This window comes from Phaenicophaeus curvirostris, chromosome 9, assembly GCF_032191515.1.
Source record: "Phaenicophaeus curvirostris isolate KB17595 chromosome 9, BPBGC_Pcur_1.0, whole genome shotgun sequence".
Lineage (NCBI taxonomy): Eukaryota > Metazoa > Chordata > Aves > Cuculiformes > Cuculidae > Phaenicophaeus > Phaenicophaeus curvirostris.
The window spans coordinates 2,898,840-2,923,821 of record NC_091400.1 but is presented as its reverse complement, the minus strand read 5'-3'; the positions used below and the strand labels follow the sequence as shown (position 1 = coordinate 2,923,821).

The 24,982-nt window shown below is 38.4% G+C and overlaps 2 protein-coding genes across 7 annotated transcripts in view; one reads left to right on the top strand and one right to left on the bottom strand.

Annotated features, from left to right (window-relative positions):
• Positions 1–22,431, top strand: part of FAM13C (family with sequence similarity 13 member C) — a 113,085-nt gene extending 90,654 nt beyond the window's left edge. For all 4 annotated transcript variants that reach the window (XM_069864363.1, XM_069864362.1, XM_069864365.1 and 1 more), the window contains 9 exons: positions 2,309–2,519; positions 3,582–3,720; positions 4,673–4,754; positions 7,085–7,296; positions 13,120–13,203; positions 16,736–16,831; positions 18,104–18,303; positions 19,600–19,701; positions 20,493–22,431. In XM_069864363.1, the coding sequence (XP_069720464.1) occupies positions 2,309–2,519; positions 3,582–3,720; positions 4,673–4,754; positions 7,085–7,296; positions 13,120–13,203; positions 16,736–16,831; positions 18,104–18,303; positions 19,600–19,701; positions 20,493–20,616 (1,250 nt within the window). In that variant the 3' untranslated portion in view covers positions 20,617–22,431. The remainder of the gene's footprint in view (positions 1–2,308; positions 2,520–3,581; positions 3,721–4,672; positions 4,755–7,084; positions 7,297–13,119; positions 13,204–16,735; positions 16,832–18,103; positions 18,304–19,599; positions 19,702–20,492) is intronic.
• The window catches only part of PHYHIPL (phytanoyl-CoA 2-hydroxylase interacting protein like), a 55,898-nt gene continuing 53,046 nt past the window's right edge, over positions 22,131–24,982 (bottom strand). The window contains exon 5 of one of the 3 annotated variants that reach the window (XM_069864376.1): positions 22,131–23,482. In XM_069864376.1, the coding sequence (XP_069720477.1) occupies positions 22,948–23,482 (535 nt within the window). In that variant the 3' untranslated portion in view covers positions 22,131–22,947. The remainder of the gene's footprint in view (positions 23,483–24,982) is intronic. The other 2 variants (XM_069864377.1, XM_069864378.1) reach the window with 2 other exon arrangements.

Genomic DNA, 24,982 nt, shown 5'->3' with positions numbered 1-24,982 from the left:
CATGACTGTTTAGTCTATTTAACTTCTTTTGTTTCACATCCCAGTCAACAGAAATTAGGAAAAATATATGTACAGTTGGGTGAAGCTAGAACAGTCTAGTAAAAGGATGGAGTATGTCAGCATGCAGATTTTAAGGGCTGAATGGTAATTCATATCTCTGAGCAAATTCAGCAATTTCCAGTTTGCTTTCGAACATGAAGAACTTTATTTAGGTCTAACAAAGCAAGACCATAAAGAATTGCAAGGGGCATATACCATATACGTGACTTGACTGATGTGAAGGTGAATTTAACTACAAGATGTTCTAAATCCTTTTAAATTAAGAATTACGATACTGGTATTCATGGATGTGACATGTTGAGGGATGAACACATTGCATTTGCATAGTCTTTTTTTATATACAACAGATTTTAGTGTATTATTGTTTTATTTAAAGAATGTCGCATGCAGGAATAGAGACTTGCCACAGGTTTTCAGCTCTTGTCAGTGCTAAGTTGGACTGAGCAGATGAGGTGGAGGAGATGCAGGATAAGGGGCAATTTACTGGCTTGGATACAGGTGGCTTTATTTTCTAGAGTTGGCAAAACCAGGCTAAAATTAGATTGGACACATGAACACAGGTAGATGTTTGGTCAGTCCATGGGGTACTCTCAGGCTAATGCTTAGTGTCTTGTTTAGGATCTACACAGAACTGGGATCAGGATGATGACCCTTAGCTGTAGTTGAAAATGGGGTTGGTTATAACTTGCTATCAGCCTGAGGTGTACTGCTCTTGTAGTAAGGGGGCCGTGTAAATGAACCTGTTTGAATACCTGGCTGGCCACTTCTGGGCACTGAGTAGTAATTCAATGCATCTGTGGTGGGGTTGGGACTAAAACCTTTCTTGGGGGCCTAGCAAAGTTGCACCACTTTAGAGCTTCAGTGGAGAAATGCTGTCAGGAAGCCCTGATGCCAAGGAACTGGAAGACCCCTGGCTTTTGAGAAATACTTAAAAATTTACCTGGCATGCAGGTTGCCTCCCTTTAATTTGCTAGCTGATCTTGAGCTCTCTCCAGCTCTGTGTGTTTGATTTAACAGTGGGGCTGCTCCAGCCCTTACTTGTCCTTTGCATTTATCTTCCAGGCATGCTTTGGTCTTGAATGTGTGCTTCTCTTCCATTTCTGAGACTGGCCTGGGCCTAGTAAAACTTCCTGGTTGTAAATGTGAAAAGGAGTAAATGTCTGTGACCATATAGTTAATCAGCAGTACAGACTCTCTCCTGCAAGAATAGTACTTCTGGGTCCACAGAAAATCAGAGTTCAAATGTTGGAAAATGTTTTCCTGCTCCTGTCATACACAGACTGGCTGATTTTTTTGTTTTATAAAATCATTTTCCTTTCATAGTGAAGAGACTGCTACTTAATATGACTATAAAAAAATTATTCCTTTTATTAACAGAGCATGAGTAATAGTGAAACTCTCCTTAGCCAACCTACTTCACAGTGAATATATGTTTCTTGAGTTTCAATGATGGGGAATTCAAAGGCTCTCTATATATACGGTTTTAGAGGAAAAAAATAATGTAGCTGCTGCAAAATATTATGTACTATGGAAACTGATGTAAGGGAATCTGAGACAGAGCACATATATTAACTTTTTTGGGGGGGGAAGGAGCTTTTATGAGAGTGTGAGATTTCTCCCTACGTAATCTGCTTTAAAACACAATAATCTGACAGCAAGAATATCACGACTCCTTCAAGCAGCAGTCACTGCACGTTACCTTGAATAACTACTTTGAATGCTGTTTGTGGTTGTTATTTTCATATCTTATATTCTTCAGACCCATGTTTACGTTACTTCAAACATGAACAAAATTGAGCAGCATATACTGCAAGCGACACTGGAGGTTCTTAGCATTAGGACATAGATTTTGATCTACCTTTCTCTTGACCAAAGGACTAAATGCTTAATCACAAAATTAAACTTGTTTTGTATATTCATTGCCTTCTTCAGGAATGTGGCTTTCAAAAGCAAACAGATCTATGAAAATATAATTAATGCTACTATTCTGGGAAGCTCTCCATCTTTATATTGTGCTTCATAGTTTACAAACACACCCACCCACCTTCTCCTGTGGAACTCAAAAATGCTTTATATTGAGCCAATAACTGTCCTTTCCATTTTCTTATCCTCAGTATTATGTTCATCTTGCGTATGATACCTTGCTGAACTCTTTGCTGTTATATATAGTATAGATTTGTGTTTATGTAGGTAGCTAAATATCTTGTGAGTGACCTTCAGTCCATATTGGTTGATGCTTTCTTTCTAGAGCCTGTGCCAGCCCACAGAGACTGGCAGAATGACTCGGAGAGCAGCCCACAAGAACATTACTCCCTGGGGACCAGTCGACTGCTGTATCACCTTACAGATGGAGACAATCCTCTTCTGTCACCACGCTGCTCAATCTTTAGCCAAAGCCAGAGATTTAATCTAGACACAGAGTCTGCCCCTTCTCCACCAAGTGCTCAACCTTTCATGATGTAAGAAAATACATTTCAGTTCTTAGATATTTAAAATATTTTTTGCACAATCCACTATCTTTGAATCTTCATTTTTTTTTCAGTTACTGTTACGTCATAAATAATAAATTTTCATATTATAGTGTATGGTTAATTTGCAATATGAAAAATAAGACCTAGCATTTTTTCAGTAATAACACTGTACAATTGGGTTTGAAGACTCTGTCAATTATAGTTAGCAAGGCCAGATTGGATGAGGCATTGAGCAACCTGATCTAGAGAAAGGTGTCCCTTCCCCTGGCAGGAGGGTTGGAACTGGATGAACTTTAAGGTCCAGCCCAAACCATTATATGATTCTGTGACAATTTCAAATGTTAGTTAGAAATTATTCTGATGAGTGATCATAAGATACAGGAGAGGGCTGTCGAGGTATAATACTAAAAATCTGAGCTGTAATAGAACTGTAGTTCAAGTCATTCATTGAGATATGAGATCTAAGAGTATCATAGCACATATGAATAGTCTGTGTATGTGATCTCCAGAAAACAAGCTGTGAGTTTTGAATGGAAACCAAACTTTCTTAAAAGCTTCTATACACAGCTATCGGCTGCATATGAATAATAATCAGATCTATTGATCTGTAATTGTAAAAAATCAGAAGCTAAACTGCCTTCAAAATGATAATGTTTATTCCCAGGAATAAAAAAATTCCTGAGCTTACTTCTACAAATCGTATTGTCACAGTCTCCCTTTACAGCTGGAAGATTTGTGAAGTAAGATGCAGGTGTTAAATGTAGATACAGGATCAGGTTGTGACCTACTAGATTAAACTTTTGAAAAGATATTCAGAAATCCCACAATTAATTAAAAAAAATAAAAAAAAACTGTGAGAGAGTGAAAGACAGTTGGGATACCTTCAAGCAAAAGTGAATATTCTATGCTTACTTTGGTAAATTAAACTATCTTCATCCTGTGAAAGAACATATTCTGAAGTGCTAGGAAAGCATTAAGCGTGTCTGAAATAAGACATGGTTCGTTATAGTCGGTTCTTTGATCCAGCTACTATGCTTTTGGCTTTTGCAGGCCAAGAAGTTCTTCTAGATGTAACTGTGAAGACTGTAAAGAACCACAAAGAGTAGCACAACTTACCAAGCATCTTCAGAGCCTCAAAAGAAAAATTAGGAAGTATGAAGAAAAGTTTGAGCAAGAAAAGAAATACCTGGTAAGACATTAATTGAAAAGATAAATGGAAATACTACAGGAGCCAAGAAAGAATCCCAGTGTATTTAAACTTGTACAAAACAATAGAGAAAAGAGTAATTTTGGTAAAATGGAATAGGAAAATCATCAATGAGGGAATACCCTTTTAATGTGTTTCAGTGTCGCAGTAGTTCCAGGACTCTAATTTGCATTTTCTTTGCTGCAAAATAGCCATCTTCTAGACGTGTGAGAAGTGTGAAGCAGTGAAATGCAGCCGACAGGCTTGTGAACCGAAATGATTAAAAAGATGAAAAGCTACTTATTTACTTTGTAGAAGGCGTTTGCTTCGTAACTGTTGCTCCGCTGTGCATATTCCTTAGTTCAGGCAGATTCCTGTAGAACCACAAAGCATAGGGGCTGATAGAAACTGATGGCACAAATTAGAGAAATAAGGATTGTGGTATTGCGGTGTGTTAGTGGTGGTTTGTTGCTTTTAAAATCACTGTGTTGCACAGGATATTTTTCATATGATTAGTTAAGCAGTTCAGTTGAAATGTTTAAAGTGCTGTTTCCCAAGATAATCCCTGTCTTAAATGGCAGGGGTTCCTGCAAGGGTCAGAGTGCTTTGGTTATCATCCTGGAAAACTCTTAGGAATTTGGCTAACAGGTATAGGATCAGTCCTTCTGAAGTTGCTGAGATTGCTTATCCAATTAGCCACGGACTCAAATGGGTTTTTTTTTTTAGGATCAGAGCCAAAATACTCAGATCCATGAGCACCGTGCCACAATGGGGAGAGATAAGGCATGATAAATTAGTACCATGATCAAGCCAAATGCTCTGCACGACACTGTGATATAGTGCTGTTGGAAATGCTGACATTTTTTAGCATACTCTGTATGAATGGAGTTTTATCTGTTTCATTGTATAACCATCAATCCCTTCTTTACTATTCTTCATTTTTTCTTTACATCAGCCTTCACATGGTGACAAAACTTCCAATCCTGAAGTTCTGAAATGGATGAATGATTTGGCCAGAGGTCGCAAGCAGCTGAAAGGTACATAATAACATGTTGTTTCACTTTGCTGAAGCTTTTGGAAGTATGAATGTACCTGGAATATTTTAGTGTTAGTTTTCTAACCTCAGTTCTTTGCTTATTTTTCACTAGTGTATGGCAAGTCTCCCAATTACAACGAAGAAATTAGGTGACATGACTTGCCTTGATTCCTGAAAGCAAGAATTAAAGTAAGCCAGTTCAACCTTCATAACAAGGCTGAAAAGTTGAAGGGGAAAAAGACATGATCTCTCCCTTGTAACTATAAACATTCATGCAAAAAGTAATGTTAGTCTGGATATTTTTGCGAGTGTCTGAAATACAGAATGACAAAGTTAAAAATGCCCTTGTAGTAGTACAAATGTAGGTGCAAAATGTTTCTGTGACTTAGGTTACACAACTGTAAAGCTTTCATTTTTTTGATCATAAAAACAGGTCTTTCCCAAATATTAGATTTGGTCTTAAGAGTCAAGTTTTGCCCTTGACTGTCTGCATGCCGCTCCATTATTGTCTGTGGGTGTATCACATGGTTGCCCTCAGGGAGAGTGTAGCCAGGACTGATAGATTTATTTTTTTTTTAAGTTTACTTATAATTCACCTACATCTTCTTTTCCACATTATATATGGATTCTCAATACTAATTAAATGGTAGTATTACATTTCTTCTCTTGTATGTTCTTAACTTTAGTTAAGAATGTCGGTATAGAGAGTGTCAATATGATAAAGAATTAGAAACCTATCACTGACTAAATTTCTTATGGAAATTTCTCCCTTAAATACTAGGCTGTATAATTACTAGGTTTCTTCTTCCCCCTCCTCTTGAACTCTGTGTTATAAATCCAGAAAGGGCTTATGAAAAGAAATGGCCAAACTACATTGTTAAATATCTGAAAATTATCTCTCTGACTCAAACATTGCTTCATCTAGCCAGGAGTTCTAGCTTTCATAGATCAGCCCCACCTGCACAGCCAAAATGCCTTGATACTGTGAACATCCTTGGTTTTATTATCCTCAATAATAACACTGCTTTTACGTGAAGTAAGATTCACAAGGTTCATGAGACAGGTGCCATTGAAATGGAAAAGCATTCAAGTGCCTGTAGGTCCTTCAAGTTCACAAGGCTTGTCCATCCTTCCTAGCTCTATGAGTTTAGTAAAGATTACTGGTTTTCCCTACAAACCTGGTTGGCATCTTTGGACTGTCACAGCTAAAAATTGTGTTACTGTTTCTGCATGGATTTCAATAAGTTTAACACATTTGTAGCCATCAGTCTTCTGCCTTGACCAAGGTCCTTCACCGGCTAGGGACACTCTAGGAACAAAGCCTGGTTTTACAGGAGCTAATTCTGACCTTAATTCAATTGCTCTGTGCAGGTTCCTAAAACTCCAGGGTCTTTGGCTTGGTGTCAAGCTAATACACTTACATGCTTTATTGCGTCTAGGCAGGTTGCTGATGGTGAATTTAGGACATACTGTAATCTAACCCTTCTGGTGGGTTGCTCAAGTACTTTATTGCTAAATGAAGTAATTTTAGCAAAGTGGCTGATCTCCCTTGTGAGGACCAGCTTAGTAGCCTGGCTGGGATGGCAAAGCAGACTCTGGAAGGGAGTATTATGGCTTAAATTGCATTAGAGAAGAATGGGGTTGATTTTGCAGACCTGGAGTATACGACTCCTGTAGCCTGGCAGCTAGCATGACAGGCTCTGTAGCACAGCTTAGCCTCCCCAGCCCTTCTTAGGGGGGGAGTGGCTGCAGAGACACTGCTTCTTGTCCAGGATAGTGTTTGCAAAGAACTGCATCCTTAGATGACACTCCTCACAGCAGGCTTGGACATGTTCTTACTTATCCAGACATTGCATCACTTGAGAGTTTGTGGGTTTAATGAGGAGAAAGGGGCAAGAGTGAGCTCTGCTTCCATATATGCTCCTTCCCTCAACCTCCCCCATCCTCAAACCTCCCACAAATACTCTATGGTGCTGTTTGGCCCCTTTCTTAACCTTGGTCCCACTGAAATTCTGCCCTGATTCCTGCCCAGACCCCACTCTTTAACCCAGTGCCTCTTCAGTCCTCACCCACGGTAATGTTTTATGTCAAAGATGGGCTTGGAGGGGAAAGAGAAGTGCTGTTAAGTTTCTTTGGTCTGGATACATCTCATCCCTTGACCCCTGGATTTCACTTTAACCAGGTAAAAGATGTTACATGTTGAAGTTAAGCAGCGTTACTTTCCTACACAGCTGTAGTATGATAATAATTGTATGCAAGAAGTAGGGGTAGCTTTTTCCTTGTTTGCAAATATTTCTGATGTATTTACTTGCTGAGTAATTTACTTTTCAGATCTGAAACTCAGAATGTCGGAAGAGCAAAACTGTATCTCTAGAGCACCCCAAAGAAATGATCATTGTGAAAACACTGGGACTTCTAAAGAGGCTGGGACACAGGAGGCCACAAGCACCGAACCGGCTCCCTCAGTAGAAGAAACCATGGATAGTGTTTTGAGACGATTGAAGGAGAAAAGACAACACTTTCACCTTCCTGAGGCTATTAAGGTATTTAACAAGTATGGATTTTTCTTTCAGAACTTGATCATCTGAGATGTGTCTATGCTGTGTGCACAGGTAGTGCATATTCCTGTGTGTTGAAGATGGTTACAGCAAAAGCAATCCTATCCTTGAGTCCACAGAAACTGTGTGACTAAAAAAACATTCCTGAAGTTATTTTGATAACGAAGGTCCCCCTCCACTCAAGAAATGCTGGAAGCCTCTGCCCTTCCTATAGCACTGCACTAAGATCACACGGGTATCGCAAGCATCCAGACTACTTGTACATTTACTTGTGCTTATACTGCCTCTGCTTTTCCATATTCTCAATTAGTCTTCTAAATGTAGGAGCAATATTCCATGAAACATAATCACTTGACTGGGCAATTTTATTTTTTTTTTAAACTAGTAAATATTTTGAACTTCTCCTGTACCTTCACACTACTGGCACACTACAAGGTCTGTCTGCAATGCATATTTGCAGGCAAATGCAAATACGTTTTTTGGCTATTTTTACTGTCAGGTGATTTTGCTATTCCTACTGCTACACAGCCAAGCAAGACAATAAATTCTATCCCTAGAGAAGCCTAAAATCTATATGTTGACCATCACATTCAGACTCTGACTGATGAATGAAAAAGGAGAGGGGGTCAAGGAGGAGTAAAGAAGAACTAAATGCTGAACTATTTGAGAACTAAGAAATTATTCTAGGTGAATTTCAGTAGCAGAAAGTACCCAGCAGAAACAAATTTGAATTTTTTGGTTTGTTTTGATTCTATTCTTAAACATCTAGTTACTGCAGAATAAACTGGTGAAGGTTCTGGAGCCCAAGTTTCATGAGTAATGGCTGAGGGAACTGGAGTTGTTCAGTCTGCAGAAAAAGAGGCTGAGGGGAGATCTTATTGGTCTTTACAACTACCTGAAAGGAGGTTGTAATGAGGTGGGTGATGATCTCCAAAGTAGCAAGTGATAGGACAAGAGGAAATTGCCTCAAGTTGTGCCAAGGAAGGTTTAAAGTAGACATTAGGAACTATTATTTCACTGAAAAGGGTTGTCGAGAATTGGAACACGCTATCTAGGGAAGTGGTGGAGTCACCATCCCTGGAGGTATTTAAAAGAGGTGTAGAGGGACATGGTTTAGTGGTGACTTGGTAGTGTTAGGTTAAGGGTTGGACTTGATCTTAAAAGTCTTTTCCAAAACAATTCTGTGATTCTGTGTATAAAAACTGGAACTGTGCATGATGATGATGTGTTTCTGAGAAACCGAGCTCTGCATACATGACTGATTTTTTAATTGTTTCTTTTTATAAACTACTTTTTAAAAAAAATCTGAAATGGAAAAAGTGTTTCATAACCAGAACTCCTTTGTAAGAAAACAAAAGATGACAACAAAACCATGCTGTTCTGTATATAGTCTGAAAATCCCAACAGTGCAGACTTTATAATAATGTTTTCAGTTGTTAATTTTTTTTTTTGATTATGTAAGGAGTGAGATTATATGGCACCAAACCAGATGTTAGTGGAGAAATTATCCAGAAAAACTCTCTCATAAGAGTAATTTGGGTGTGGGTCTCTGTCCCACTCATTTGTCAATTAATTGGACTTCTGATTTTCCAAGAGAAGACCTCCTAAATCTGTGCAACAGCAGCGCTGGCTTGAAATATTCTTGCAGATAATTCCGTAAAGTAAATCAAATGTTTCCAGGAGTTAATATTTTCAAATTTTTTTAAAAGTTCTTACTTATTTTCTTCTTCTATTCTTGTAGACAAAACTTGCATTGAAAGAACTGTTTGTTAGCAAAGGTGTTTGATAGTGGTTATAGGCTTGAAAAGAATAACATGAAGTCAAATTGATATATTTCAAACCTGTATTTTTTAGTAAGTCATTAAGTATAACATTAAAACCAATAGCTTTCTGATTATGAGTCATCTTGGACTTCTGAGGCAGAATGAATTTTATCTCACTAATGATGTGAAATGGATCAAGGATGTCTGCCAGTTACAGCAAAGATCAAAGGCTTCATTTCAGCCACATGCAACTTTGGTGTTACTGGAGATACTTCTTATGCGCAACTTTATTCTGTATATAACATTGAGATTCTGTACTAGAATCTGAGGTAGATTAATAGTAAATTAATTGCATGTTTCTTTTTTCAAGATCTAATTATTTTGGACAAGGATAGTTTTTTTCCAGAAAAGCCTGCTGAGTTGTCCTGTGAAGTTCAAATGGGAAGCCTCTAAGGCTCTGCTTGATGTGCACACTTAATACTGAACCAGTATAAGTTCCAAGTATGAAATAGCCAAAGGTAGTTTTGGGGAAAAACACCCCTCCTGCAAAAATGTGAGTAAAATTATTGAATGAGAAGACAGAGAAAATTTGGATTGGCCTATAAATGATTCAGTAACCCAAAAAGGGATGGTCACCCATTACTATTTGTAATGGGTGTTACTTACTGTGCTGGGAGCTGATGATTTATTTAACAGTTCACCTCATTTTTTAGGTACTAGGCTTCAGGAAAAAAAAAAAAAAGATTAAGACAATGAATGTAGGAATTCAGGAGCCAAAAGACAAATAGATATAATTTGAATCGTATTATTCAAAAAGCCACCAAATCCTAACTCCTGACTTTTAGGGCAATTTGAATGTTTAATGGCTGGGGATGCAATTGCTGCTCTGCAGCTCTGGTTCACCAGCAAACGTGAGCAGAAAAAGCCTCAGCCAGGGCCAGTCCTCGCTACCTGTCTGTCCTCAGAGACTGCATTGTCTGTCTGGAAAAACAAAAGAAACTCATAAGCATTCTGGGAATTGACTAGTGAGGAAGACAACAGTCTAATATATTGTATGTGCCTTTGTCCCAAGTTATGACAACCAAACTACTACGTTAGCTTTATAGGTAGCCTCCTTTTTCTCGCTTAATATGTAATGAACAACTTCCTCCTTATATTTAGCTTTATGATTTGCAGTCAGTCCCCTGAGAATTTTGTCAGACCAGTTACCTTTATGTATCTGTCCTCTCAGTATTGACCCACTTCAGTTCATCTTTTCCTTGGCTACGAAGCAGTGGGTTTATTTCATTAGCACTGAATTTCATGTTGCTGCGTGCAGCCCGCGGTCCTAAGATGTCTCGGGCAATTCTGCAGTTTGTGATTCCACCTGCTTTCTCTGATTTTGAAATTATCAGCCATTTTGAACTTAGCTGAATACAAACCTGTCTTGAGATTGCTAATAAAATGAGCTAATGAAATAGCCCAAATGCTAAACCCTCTTGAGATTTTTTCTCATGTGTAAAATCAATATTAATGATCCCTCCCTGTTTCCTCCTAACCATTCAGCTGCTCCAGGCTTAATAATTTTTGAAAGAATTAAGCTTTTATTAATTCCAGAACCAGCAATAAGTAAATGAATTAGCTACTTATTATTACTCTTACATTCCATTTTGCAGCTCTTCTCTCAACGTGAATGACACATAATTTTGGAGCGATTAACTTGGGCAGACCTTTAAGGCAAAATGTGATCAGTGGTTCTGCACTGGGTTTGCATTTGGACAGCAAACAAAAAAGGTTTTTCTCCTACTAAAGTTAATAGCAAGGCACTTCTTTGATATTAGAAGAGTGTTACTTCTTCAAGGCTTAATATGTTTTTAAAAAGTAGAGGCTAATTTTTAAAAATAATTAATAATTAAAAATAATAGCCATTCTTCACATTACTTCATCTAACTGATGAACTCATCTCCACTCCTCTGAACACTTATCCTTAATTCATACAGGTCCATCATGATCTGGCAGGGACTGTAGAAAATTACATTAACCTCATGCGCTCCTTGCTGTTCCAGCCCAGATGAAAATATGCAGATGTCAGGAGCAGATCTTCTTGGAAAGAGGGAGAAAGGGAGAGGAGGAGAGAAATACCAGTTAAACAGTGTGCTCCCTGCAGCAGATACCTATGCATACAATGGTATATCACCAACACTGAAAAATTGCATTGGTGAAAACATCGACATTCTTCTTTCTGGTACCAGTGATTCTACTGAGGAAGGAAGCCCACCTTCCTTCCCATTGTTAGTAAAAGGCTGCACTTTCTGCATCTTCTCCATTGCGATGCTACAGATACACATGTCCAGCCATACTTTACTACTGGCTGTTCACATTATTCTTCCATTTCATTTTAGAGATAACACCTTTTTCTAGTATTGGATACTAGGGATTTCACTGTGAATCTATCATTGTACTCTGTAAATGCAATGTGTTTGCATAGCTGAAGCTTTCTGCTTTTCATCCCTCATCAGCCAATGCAAATCTATTTTTCTTGATGAAGAATGACACAGCTGAGGAATGTACTCTCTACATTTTTTGCCAGTTTCTGCGTATGTTGTCTAGAATGGTTGTTGTTCTCATTTGTTACAACTAAACCATATTTAGTATATTAAGGGGGGTGCTACCCAAGAGCTATGAACTGATCTGGCAAACAGAAGTTAATAACAGGCGGATTTCATTGATTTCTCCCTAGGATGGATAAGAAAAATATTTCTTTAATATTTCATTTACAACATCTATTTATAATTGTTACCTAAACATTGGAAAACATTCCAGGAAAGTGCTGCACTGGTATCTGTGGGACCTCAATGCCAATACCTTCTACTAAGATGATGCAATTGACTTTTGTGAGCCTGCCTTTCCAAAATCCAACCCATGAGACATACCCCACGTCCAAGCAATTTGGCTGTGGTGGTCAAGCAAACCCCACTGCTTGCTGGACTTTCTGTCAACCTGTTTTCCCAGAAAAAAATTTCAGATGCAGGTTCTGATAGAGTAACACACGAAGATTCTTGCCTTATTGACTAAGGCTATAGTTTGTACCTCTGCAAGTTTTCCAGATAAGGATCATAAAATCATAGAATCATAGAATTGTTCGGGTTGGAAGGAACCTTAAAGATCATGTAGTTCCACACTCCCTGCCATGGGCAGGTACACCTCCCACTAGACCAGGCTACTCAGAGCCTCATCTAATCTGGCCTTGAACACCTCCTGGGATGGGGCAGCCACAACTTCCCTGGGCAACCTGTGCCTCACCACTCTCATAGTGAAGAAATTTTTCCTTATGTCTAGTCTAAATCTGCCCATCTCCAGCTTATACTCATTGCCCCTCGTCCTATCACTACAAGCCTTTGTAAACAGTCCCTCCCCAGCTTTCCTGTAGCCCCTTCAGGTACTGGAAGGTCACTCTAAGGTCTCCTTGGAGCTTTCTCTTCTCCAGGCTGAACAACCCCAACTCCCTCAGCCTGTCCTTGTATGGGAGGTGCTCCAGGATGCAGCGTCCTGTCAATACTTTAAGCTTGTTAAATTTATTTCACAGAATAGTAATTTTGAAAGAAATCAAGGCAATCAAGTAGTAGATATTTATATAATGACATTAAAAGAAGTAAGAGTCCAGCCTTTCAGCACATTTTCATTCATGTATCTTTCTTCAGAAGAAAGAACTCAAGTGCAGGCCACAAGGACTCCACTTTGGCCAGACAAAGCAAATATAGTGCATTTTCCACTGGTAAAGGCCTAACCTAACACCTGCTCTAATAAGTAGAAGTATCTCCTAGCTCTCATCATCTTTGCATTAGGCCTTCAGAGTGTGACATGTACGTTGGTTCATTTAAAATTTCAGTCATGTGCATTTGGACTCTTGCTAAGTCGATATCAAGTCCCCGTTGACCTCAGTGCAGACAGAAACAAATACATTATTAACGTTTATCTGGGGAGAACAGATTATTAAACAGATACCTACCTATACCCTTGTCATGAAATTCTGACTGATAATCTTATAAATAACTTTTTTAAATAGGATATGACAAAAAAGCAAATGGCTTTGGAAAAAATCAATCTTCAGAAATGTCTACTATGTTTTGAGAGTATTCATGGACGACCTGTAAGTATACCATGGAAAGATAGGTAAATTAAAAACTATCTAACTTGTCTAACAAATATTTTTGGACTCACATATTAAACATATTTAGATGAATTTTACCTAACATAATTTTGGTTATTTCAAAATAATCTTCAGGTCTAGACATTATTGCCTGACACTGATGAATTTGGGTTATATTTTAAAAAATAAAATAAAAAGGCAAGTTTCTGGTGGCCTTGCATCTTCATGATTGCAGGTTGCAGGTTTTGATGATAAAAGTGAAAGATTACATATCCATGGTGGACTTGGCTTATGTATCCAACACATATAAGGTTAGAGAGCTTAGCAGCTGAGAAAGGTTTATGGGGTACTGTCTGAGACATTAAATACGTTTGATGTCTTTGTCTGTAGTCTTATACCTGCCTACATTTCTGCCTAGGAATTGTGGTAGAGGGAAAGAGGAATGGCACCAGCATGTGTCCAAAAATATGCCAGCTCTTAAAAATTATTATGATCCAAATTTCATCTCTCTGCATCTTGGGCAAAATCATATTTATCCATCTTCTTTGGGTCTGGAATGAGAGCTTAGGCATGGAGAGAATATATAAGAAGTGTATCAAGAAATTGTGTTTCCTAAGAAAGAGAATAAAAAAAGAAATTGAGTTATTAGTGCTATATAGAGATAAAAGAGATTTGAAGATTCAAAGATAGAATAAAGAATAACAGGACATGCTTTGTAACATGGGGTTCAGAGAAGGTGTTTATTCTGAAGGCTGAAGCAGCTCTATAATCAGCTAAGAAGCAGGATGCTGACTGCATAAGGTAAGAGGTGATCAGTGATAGCAGCCAAGAGGGAGTCCTAGTTCTGCCAAACAACTCTGATTTCAGGTGACAGAAATCTCAGGGTCAGTCAAGAACCAAGCAGGGAAATGGAATTTAGGGAAGATTTTTATGTCTTTGTTGTTCTTGAAAATAAGCAAGCACTCTGCAGATGCTTCAAGCAGTTACAGTTGCACAGTTACTTACTTAATCATGTGCCTTAGAGAGGCAAATTTTAATCTTTGTATCTACAGGGATGTATTTTCCTGAAGGAAAGGTGTGAAGAGCCTGCATGCATCCTGGGCACCAAGACCCAAGCTTGGTAGCAAGCACTGGCCCTGTGCCTAGTTCAGAGCTGGAGGGGCCAAGGGAGAGGGATTTGCTGAGGATGCTTGTTAAAGATGAGGGATTGATGATTTGGAGAAGGCAAATCGGTGACTGCCCAGGCAGAGGCGCTCTGGTGACATTAGGTAACAGAACAGGTGCCTCTGTGCTGGCAAGGAGTTGTCCCAGTGCAGAAAATAGATTTTTACAATAGTTGAATGTTGATTACTGAAGCCTCAGGAGCCCCTGCCTCAGATGTTTGAACTAGCAAACCATGACGTGCCTTGTCATTTAATACATATCATGCCATTGCATTATCAAAAGGTTAATTTGAATGGAGTATACTGGGATTCCAAGAAAATAATCAGAAATTTAGCCTGTTATGCAAAAAAACTTCGGTGGTTTGCTGTTTTATTATTTGGTTTCTTTTTTTTTCCACTTGTTTGAGTTTTTTTCCTTGTCTTTTTAAGCAAATAGCAAAATTCAGTCCTAGACAATGTTGCAATTACTGTAGAAGCCTTCTTTGGGAGTACAAAGAGAGAACCTATTGAAAACATTGTCAAGTTGCAGCTTATTCAGAGTACCACGAACACAGCAGCCTTGGAATACAGTGGAGAGTGCTGGTGGCAGTGTTTGCCTTGCTGGTAGTTAGTATGGATGAGCATCTTCTTTATCCAAACTTACCTGAGCAAAGTCAGAGAGAGAGGGCACTGGCTAGACTTAGAAAATGATCTGTTCTGGCTTGTTTGGAGTTTCTGGGACCTCTTATGTGTTGCAATCAAATGGAACATGGAGACTGAGGAAGAGAAGTGGACTATCTGGGATAGGCAAGCCCTGACATTCTGCAGGGAAGCATGTCTCTGGAAATAGTTCCTAACTACTCAAATTGCTAGTTGGTGAAGAATTTAGAGGGGAAGCCATATGAGGAGTGGCTGAAGTCACTCGGTCTGTTCAGCCTGGAGAAAAGTAGACACCTCACTGCAGTCTTACAGCTTCCTCACAAGGGGATCAGGGGAGGAGGAGGAGCAGGTGCTGATCTCTTCTCTGTGGTGACCAATGACAGGACCCAAGGGAATGGCCGGAAGATACGCCACAGGAGGCTTAGGTTGGGTGTTAGTAAAAGGTTCTTCATGCAGAGGGTAGTGGAGAACTGGAACACGCTCTACCGGGAAGCAGTAATGGCACCAACCTGAGAATATTCAAGAAGCATTTGGACAATGCCCTCAGACACACAGTGTAAATGTTGGGGTTGTCCTACGCAGGGACGGAAGTTATACACAATGATCCCTGTGAGTTCCTTCCAACTCAGGACATGAAATGATTCTGCAGTGATCACTAAGATATATGCAGGGTCATCACTCTGCATTTGTCTGCTGTCACCCTTACTCTTGATGATCAGGTCTTTGTTTCTGAGTAACTCTGGACTACTGCCCGTACTGTCAGCTGGCCTGTGTCTCTTCAAACCTGCCCCATGTTCACTCATCATTCACTCACCTGAGCATGTGTAGTTGGGCTTCAATGCAGTAGTGCAATTGCAGTGCTAGAAGACGCTGTGATTTTAAGTGGGTGCTGGTACAGAGATGGTGGACTGTTTCACCGATGATTCTATTCCAACACCATCACTGACGAACATGTTGGCTTACTGTTGTGGTTTTTTTTTTATTTCTTGTGGGATTTGCTCTTTTTTATTTTTTTTTTTCCTTTTTCCTGTAAGTTGATCTACTGCACAGCTAGTTTTCATCAGTTTTATTTGTTTATTTATTATTTATTTACGGCTCGATCAGGCTCTTAGTACTTGATCTTAATACTCTCCTCCAAATCAATGCTCCTCCTGCTCATAAAAGAGCAAGAGCAAACCAAATGAACAGATGGTTGACCCTGATTGCGGAAGGCAGCTCCAACAAGCGATGTGTGCAGTAATTCTGCGTGGAGCCAGCTCAGTCACTGAAACTGTAAAGCTGTATTCTCAGTGCTCTCCATCCCACTGGGTTGCCAAGTACGTTGGCCCAGACAGACTGTCATGTTACTATAGATAGCCTGTTGCCATTATTACAGTTAAGTGAGATATCAATACAATGCATAGTAGAAGCATATCGTACCTCTTACAATTCTATTAGCATCTTCTGAAAAAGACAGAGAATAGTTTACCCTTTGACTGAGTGGTGTGGCTCAAGGCATCTGCACTGGCTGTTTTCCATTAGAAAAAAAGAGATTGCCATTTCCCTTTTTAGAAGTAGTATGGTAGTACTGATTAACCTACAGTTTCCATGGACTGTCTACGGAAGCAGTGTATACATCAGGTCATACCCTTCTAATAATTTCCTCAGCTTTACAGGAGAAAATGAGCAATTTATGTATTTTTTTTATTTTTAGTTTTGGAGGGATATATTTTGTTATGATTTCTCTTTAGGTAACTAAGCAAGAAAAGAGTCTCATGAAACCTCTTTACGACAGATACAGAATTATCAAGAACCTTCTTGCAACTCCATCTTTGATCACAACAATTGTAAGTTAGAAAGAATTCATATCCATTGCCAAGAAACATAATAAATGTCATGTTTGATTTGCACCTCTGTGTCAGTCTGGCAGCAACAGAATTACCAATATTTGAAGAATCTGCTCACTGGTTAACACAGAGTGTTGGTATTTCCAGTCGAGCAAATGCTCTGTAAAATTCAACTTCTAAGCATGCCAGAGGCTGCATCGTGTAGCAGCAGTCTCTGAGGCAATTGCTTCACATGACTGGCTAAGAGATCAAAGGTTCATATTAGTTTTCTTTTGTGGCTAACATGCAACACAGAACTGAAACCCATGGCTTTCCATGAAGCACTATACTATCACGATTCTATATTTAGTTGACAATGCCTTTATCAATCATGTAGCACATAAATATAATTTGTAGTACTTCTTTAATAATGTATCAGTGTAATGTAATGGTACCTCTGTGAGCAGGCGTAGTGGAATCTGGCTGTTTGGAAGTTAATGAGCATATCTCTATTAAAAATATTAATAGTAATTGGGGCTGGGTTGATTTGAAAAATGATGAACTATTCTTGTGTTAGATGACAATGCAGCTTTGGATTTCTTTGAAAAATCCCAGTGTAAATCTTCGTACACATGCGCACAAATATTTTATTTGAAAATGTAACTCAGTTACCATGTTATGTCTTTGGAGCTTTGCTCTGTGGAGTTTTTATGCTGAAGCCTTAGTTTCAAAAGCTCAACTTTTCTTCTGAAGATGAAGGAATGTAAGGAAGACAGTGACATCCCTCTATTTTGGCAGTCGACACTTGCAGCTATAAAACTGTGGAATCTCTACTTCCAACTCTTGTTACAGTCAGAATTTCTGGATATATTGCAAACAGTAGATGGTACATAAGAGGAGCACAAGTTCAAGCAAGACTAAAGTGCTTAAATAAATGCGTAATGTTCTCTAAATTTTTGCTGCTTGTAAAGGCTTTTGGTTAAACAGAAATTAATTGCTGGACTGGAACTACTCAGAAGCAAGGCTAACTTCTGTCCTGTTCAGTCATGGTGGACAACATGCTGTAACTCAGTGAGCCCCATGAGCATGTGTATGTGTAATCCATTTCAACGAATATATCCAGGAATTTAAATCCTAATTCTTCACAGTGTCATCCTATTAATTGTTAGTATTATATTGTAAATGACTAATTTAATAATGCTTTACAATTTACAAGCGGTTGAATGGTTGGACTTGATGATCCGGTGGGTCTCTTCCAACCTGGTTGTTCTATGATTCTATGATTCTATGAAGCGGGAGGAGGAAGACTCAGATGAAGACCATTCTCAAAGCAGCCATGAGTTATCATCTGGTCCAATATCTTGCCTCCCTGTTGAGGAGCACCTGTGTTACACTCAGGAGGAGAGTGAGCCTGCATATGTTTCACCTCTGGATGAAAAGAAGGTTTTCAGGCAACCAGCCTTGTCTATGTCCAATTTACATGAGGCAACAATGTAAGTTCTGTCTTTTTTTTGCTCCTGAATTTTTAAAAAAATATTTAATGTAGACTTTGTAAATGAAACACGATCCATACATATTGTGTATAGAATATTCCCACCAAAGAGATGATTCAATGTTTTCTTATGGAAGAAGATAGGCAGAAGATAGTTGTTGCTTGGGCAGCATATCTGTGGATTGAGGAGTGTGAGCAGACAGGAAAAATAACTAACTACATAGACAGGATGGTAGGTTTGACGCCACGGCACAGTAAAGACACATGAGTCTACCTATAAGTGCTGCAAATTTTTTAGATATGCAGCTACTTCTTATGATCTTAGAAACTAGTCGTAAACCAAAACCAAGTTTCAACAAGCAGGATAATCTGCTCTTCTGTGTGTGTACTGGGACTGCCTATGTGAGTGATGCAAAAAATACCAGAGACATGAGGCATAAAAACAGCAACAGGTGAACTTGAGTGCAGCATCATGCATCACGCGGGCACATGTGAGACCACTGAAATGCATGTAAAATCAATTTCTTTCTTGCATAAGAATAGTAATTAGTGTCTGGATTCCCATAGAACTTAATGCCACCCTCCTACCCTCCATTATAAAACCAAAATAAAGCTGTCCTGTTTTGTAGTTAAAAATTTCAGGTTGCATGAAACAACAAATCTCAAGATGGGTTGTTAAGACTCAGCCCAAACATTTGTTGAAGAAATATGCCTTCTGGGAACAGCTGTGTTCTCATACCTTATGGGGTGGTATCTTTTTCTTGTTTTTCGATTGGGAGCTAGTAGATGCATAAATGAAGTTGACAAGGCTCTACCAAAATTGAGAGTAAATAAAAATGTCTTGGTTTTCTGTGTCACTTAACTACATATGCAATAGTTTTCTCACAAATGCCGTGAATATATTTCTGTGCATTTTGTTATTATGGAGAAAAAAAGCCAAACAAACCAAAACAACCCCAAACCCAGCTTCATACGTCATAGCAGAATTCTTTCTCAGCTTAAAAAATGTTATTCTTCAAATAACAGCTAAAGCATGACTTCTGAAAGTGTTGTTTTCAGGGTACCAACAGCATTTCCACTGCATCACCATAATGTTTAGTAACATTATGGGAAGGAACACAACTATTTACTGTGATGGTACAGCCATTTATATCCATAGTTGGGGTGGAATGTCTTGGGGCACTGAGATCAGAGCCTGCTGTGGCCCATGGCAGCAGGCTGCTTACTACCCAAAGCCACAGCTTTTACAATACTTCTAAGCATGTGCAGGTTTCATGTTCTTGTCTCTGTTTTACAGGCCTGTCTTGCTTGAACATCTCAGAGAAACAAGAGCAGATAAGAAAAGACTTCGCAAAGCTCTGAGAGAGTTTGAGGAACAGTTCTATAAACAGACAGGAAGGTAAATAACCGCTCAACAAAAGCTCTCTTCTCCTCCCCTTTGGGCTCTTATGCAGACATGTGGCCTCTACTGGGGTAGGTACTCATAAATGCACAGGGCAAAGAAGCTGCAGCTAAGGACTGGAAGATGCCATGGAGGTGTCTGGTCTCTGTTAAGAAGTCCATCGTCCTCCTTAGTTCCTCCAGGATGTGGGCATCCATAAGGACGGTCTGGATCTGCGGATCTTCCAGGACATGCCTGCAATGGGTATAAACCCCAGCTCAGGATCTTCCCTGAGCAGAAGGGAGGCTGTTAAACCTCCTTTCTGAGGAATCTGCAGGCATTACATTTTACAGTTAGGACATTTTTAAAAGTGCAGGTTTAAAAACAAAAGCCACTTTCACCCATAGATAAATGCTAGCTACTTTTCAGTCTTTGTTTATCCTCTTCTCCCTTAATTTACAAAACTTGTTTCATGAAAACCATGGAGTAGACGGACACGTAGTACTCTGGTAACAGTTTTGAAAGCACTGTGTAATTACTTCTCTGCATATTTTAGAATGAAGTAGTTAGTTATGCTTGCATGGCTGACAAAAAAGAGAATTACCTGGTATATCCAAATTCAGTATTTTAAATACTATTATTTAATGTTGTCTGTTAGAGTTTTTTGGTCCTGTCAAATTATGTTTAGTCTTGTATAGTTAGGGAAAAAAAAAAGAAAAAATCCAACCCAATTCTAATTAACTGTTCCAGAATTAAAGACTATTTCTCTTACACATAAAAGTGACAGCCCTTTTATTTGCTTTTCATAGGAGTCCTCAAAAAGAAGATCGTGTGCCAATGGCTGAGGAATACTCTGAATACAAGCACACAAAAGCCAAAATCAGGCTCTTGGAGGTTCTCATCAGTAAGCATGATATTTCCAAAACAATCTGAAGTGAATGCAATGCTGTGGTATTGTTCTGTAGCAAAAAATCAAGCAAACAAACAAGTAATGACAAAGGGGAAGTAATTTTACAGGTCTTAGTCTGCTGCACAATTATTTGACACACTTGAGATTTTTGATGCACTTTACCAATTACACTAGCTGGGATGAGAGAGGACAGCAATATGCAAGAATATTAAGCACGGGTGAGTGGACTATAGTATATATTTTTTTTCCTTTTGGAAAAGCCTTGAAGTGCACTGTGAGAATATTGTTACAAATTAAAAGGACACCGAAGTATTGCAGAGTCGCAGTTTCAACTGCTCTTAGTTTTAAAAAGTGTGAGGAAATGCTCTCCAGTTTTTTAGTACATGACAATGTATCACACATTTCTTCCCAGGATTAGCATGCACTATAAATAACTATTAATCTTGGTTCTCTGTGTGCTGATTCACTAGATTCAAAGAAACGTGCGTAAAAGAAATGAAGGAAGAACTCACAAACATATTCTGTCTTTCAAGACAGAGTTGCCATTCAATTGCAGTAGCTTCAGAGAAAGGTGTGCACAAAAAACAGTGCTAGGATTTGATCTAAAGTTCTGGGAGTAAGCACTGATGCTGCCCATGGAGAAAAAGAAAGACAGAACATGACTGCCAAATGGTGAAAGTGTTTGGCAAAACAGATAGTTTACAGGGAAAAGATAAAAACACTGCACTGGTTGCTGTCCTTTGCACTACGGCTCACAGGACCCAGCTCACACGACTTAAAATTCAGTAAATAGATCAACTACATGCTATTTTTTATTTCTGTATTAAAATTTGCACTTTATTTTGCCTGATGCTACAATATTTGCTTTTCTAACTACCAAAGCTTGTTTAGACGCATGCACTTTGTAAAATATCAAAGTATTTCTTGTGTTATAAATTGCCACATATATATATATTAAAACAAGACTAGATTATTGCATTATGTTCAGATATTTTGGATAGACGAAGTACATGGTATATAACTGAGTGTCATGGTTATCTAATGAGGAATGTTAGACAACTTGTTTACTGAAAGTATTATAAAAAAAAAGATATTTTTCCATTGGAATTATGCATCTTTCTTAACTTTCAGAGCACCACACTTTGTAATATTAAGGAGATTTTTTTTTCACTATTTGTGCTAGACCATTTATGTGAAAAAATGGACTATTAACAGAAGGATTATCAGTGGTTTTTGTACTAGAAATAAAAAGCAGGGATTCTGGGAAATACCTAGCTCAGACATAAAGGAAGGAACAATTAAAAGAGTAATAATAAAAGGGACTTGAATAAGTAGAATCATGTTTAATGTTTTGCTTTAATTGTCATTTTGTATTGATGACATAGCATAAGCCACCTGTTTTCTATGTTGGTAAGAAGATTTTCATTTTATAAAGCCTATTCTGTACAAACGCTGTTTGTATTTGTATTGTATGTGATAGCTTGGCATGATGTTGAAGATGTACACATTATCAAATAGTTTGGAGGAAAAAGTATGAACACTAAAAAAGGAATTTTTTATTTCTCAGATGTTTGTTGTTCCAGTGTAATGACTTAATAATTTATAACTTAACTTTTATGAATCAGAAATGGTCTCCTTCGTAAATCTGTTTTAATTAAAGTCATCTAGAGCAACAGGAACAGATACAGAGCTATTTGAAGTTTACAAACTACATCTTTGATAAGGGAAAATGATTTCATGACATATGTATACAATTGATATTAAAATGTAATCTATATATTCTCTATGATTGTATAATATTTTATACAACAGTACAAATAAAATATTTTTCTATTATATTTATTATGTCAAGACACGGTTTCTGTTTTCAGTTAGCTAATATAAATAACATAAATAACACTGTCAAACAACACGTTGGAAGTGCTGACATTTCTAGGCTTTGAAATTGAAATCATGCTGCAATTACAACCTTTCATGCTGTTTGGAGTTATCCCAGTATTTGTTCAGTAGTTAAAATGAATGCATATTTAAACACCATTTATAAGCCGTTATTTTTATTTTGCTAAAGCAGTTTATATAGGTTTTTGTTATGTTTGGCAAGAAACAGAAAACAATTTTTTGCAGCATCTAGGTATAAATGGTTGCCAGAAAGAAATCCAGGACTTCTAATCATTTAAAGCATCGGGGGAACAGAAGGGAAAGAGGGAGAGAAGAAATACTAAAAACGCTATTGGAGATTTTGAAGACTCGTGTTTGCTTTTGGTGACAGCGGCATGTGCATGCTTCTGACAAAAATGTCTGACTATGGAAATGGGCAACAGAGGTTTGAAGGCTCCTAAGTAATGAGGGAAGATTTAACGTCCAACACTGATATTGCAGGTCTTGCAGCTGGGATCTTTCTTTGCATTTGCAGTAGACAAGCTCATTAGTTGGTGACCGGTAATTTCCGCAACTGTGCCGAGAGAGAGATCCACAGGATCAGTGTAAATTACTTCCAAAATAACATCCTGGGCATGATGGTAAACCATGACACCATCTTCCTCATCGCAGGTCAGAAATTTATTATCTTTTATATTTAGTTGAGGAAGGCGTTGCTTGCAGAATTCATCTCCTGGTGATCCAACCGGGGCGATAACAAGAATGACGTAGTGGTAGGCTGTGTACATGCAGTAGAAGTCTCCAAAGTACAAGTTAGTATTTGGGTTGAAGAGTTTTTCAGCTGCAATCTCAAATCTGTATCTTCCATAAGGAGAATCTTGTGGTGGCTTCCCAGTGTTAAATTCAGTGTTGCAGCTAAAGAAGATGCCTTCCAGCTTCCCACTGATCGGAGAGCCATGGCTGCCACTGTTATCCTTAACAGAGGGCTGCATAGCATTCCCATGATGCTCTCTACAAATGAATGACTGGTATTGTTTATTTGGTAACACATGTTAAAGAAAAATGGCAAGTTAGGATGTTATGCTGTTAGGTAACAGTCCTGAAAGGACACAAGGGAACACAGTTAAATCGAAAACTCTGGTTAGTGTCATAATCTTAGGACCAAGAAAATCAAGCGAGGCCAGACTCAAAGAGCTAGAATAACTCCTGATCAAGGTAAAAAATCTGCTTTTCCAGCCTGACCTCTCTGTAAGCGGTGAACTGTGTGGGCATTATATGCAGGAAAAGAATAGTACAAACTAAAAAGCCCCTAAACCACCAATATCTTTAATTAGCTGATTTGTTCGGCCTTCCACTACAATTCTAGCAAAAAGCACATTTTAGTTTAACCACAGGTTGAAAGTTGTAAGTCAGTCTCAATATGCCGAATATACTGTTTGTTAATGTGTATTTTTAGCATAGGCAGTATACATCTTATGTAGAAAACTGCCAGTGAAAGTTATTTCTGAACAATGTGTTAATAGAAAGGAATGTACTGTCTGCCATATTTTTTTCCCCAAATGATAATTTCAGGTCTAATTTGTCTACTGCTGATTTCAGTCAAAGCAAAGCTAGGCACACAGTATTAGGTAATTTGCTTGGTTTCCACTTTGGTTTGTATCCAGCTTCTGCAGTCACTGGTCCCAAGAGGAAAAAAATGTAGATTAACTCTTTCTTTTTGCCAGCTGAGCTCAATTTGGTTCCAGTGCAAAGAATTCAATATGACAAGTGAATTTTTAAGATCCTTAATCACAGATTGCATTCGGCAGCGTTAGGCTGCTAAAATTTTAGAACAGTCCAAACCACCCTACCTAATCCTTCTTTTAGCACCTGAAATTTTATATATGGACATTCCCCAGAACCTCCAGCCTACATCTCTTTGGAAGTGCTGTACTGACAGCTTTGATGCTCTCTGCACCTGCGACCAGGTGATATCAGAAACGGACACATTCCCTTCTCTAAGTCCTGCAAAACACTAGATTTACTAGGCACACTCAGAAAACGCCTTTATACATGTTGACAGATTGAAACTGCCTGAGGCTGTGGGACTGGAGGAGAATCTTACATCCCCCTCTCGCTTTACTCGTCCTCATTTTTCTATTTTTCCTTTTTCAAAATATATCATTCATTCATTCATTTATTTATTTATCTATTTTCCAAGAAGTGGGGAAGCTAGCCCAGTCAGCTGTTCTCTCTGCTTTTAAACTGTAACAGCTGTTTATGATCTGTTTTTTACATTATTTCTAATCTGAGCAGTGTATCTTAATTCAACTTTAAGATAAATATGAGAAGTTTTCTGGGCCATTCAAATGCTACATAGTTACTGGCTCAAGGCCCCTTTCACAAGACACTGATGGGAGTGGGGGGATGTAATTGCTATAGTAGGACTGAAGTGATTAATAGCGAGAAAAAAACCCCAGCTTGAACAACAACCACCGTCTGCAGCCTGGAAAGCCAGGATGCTTGCATTTC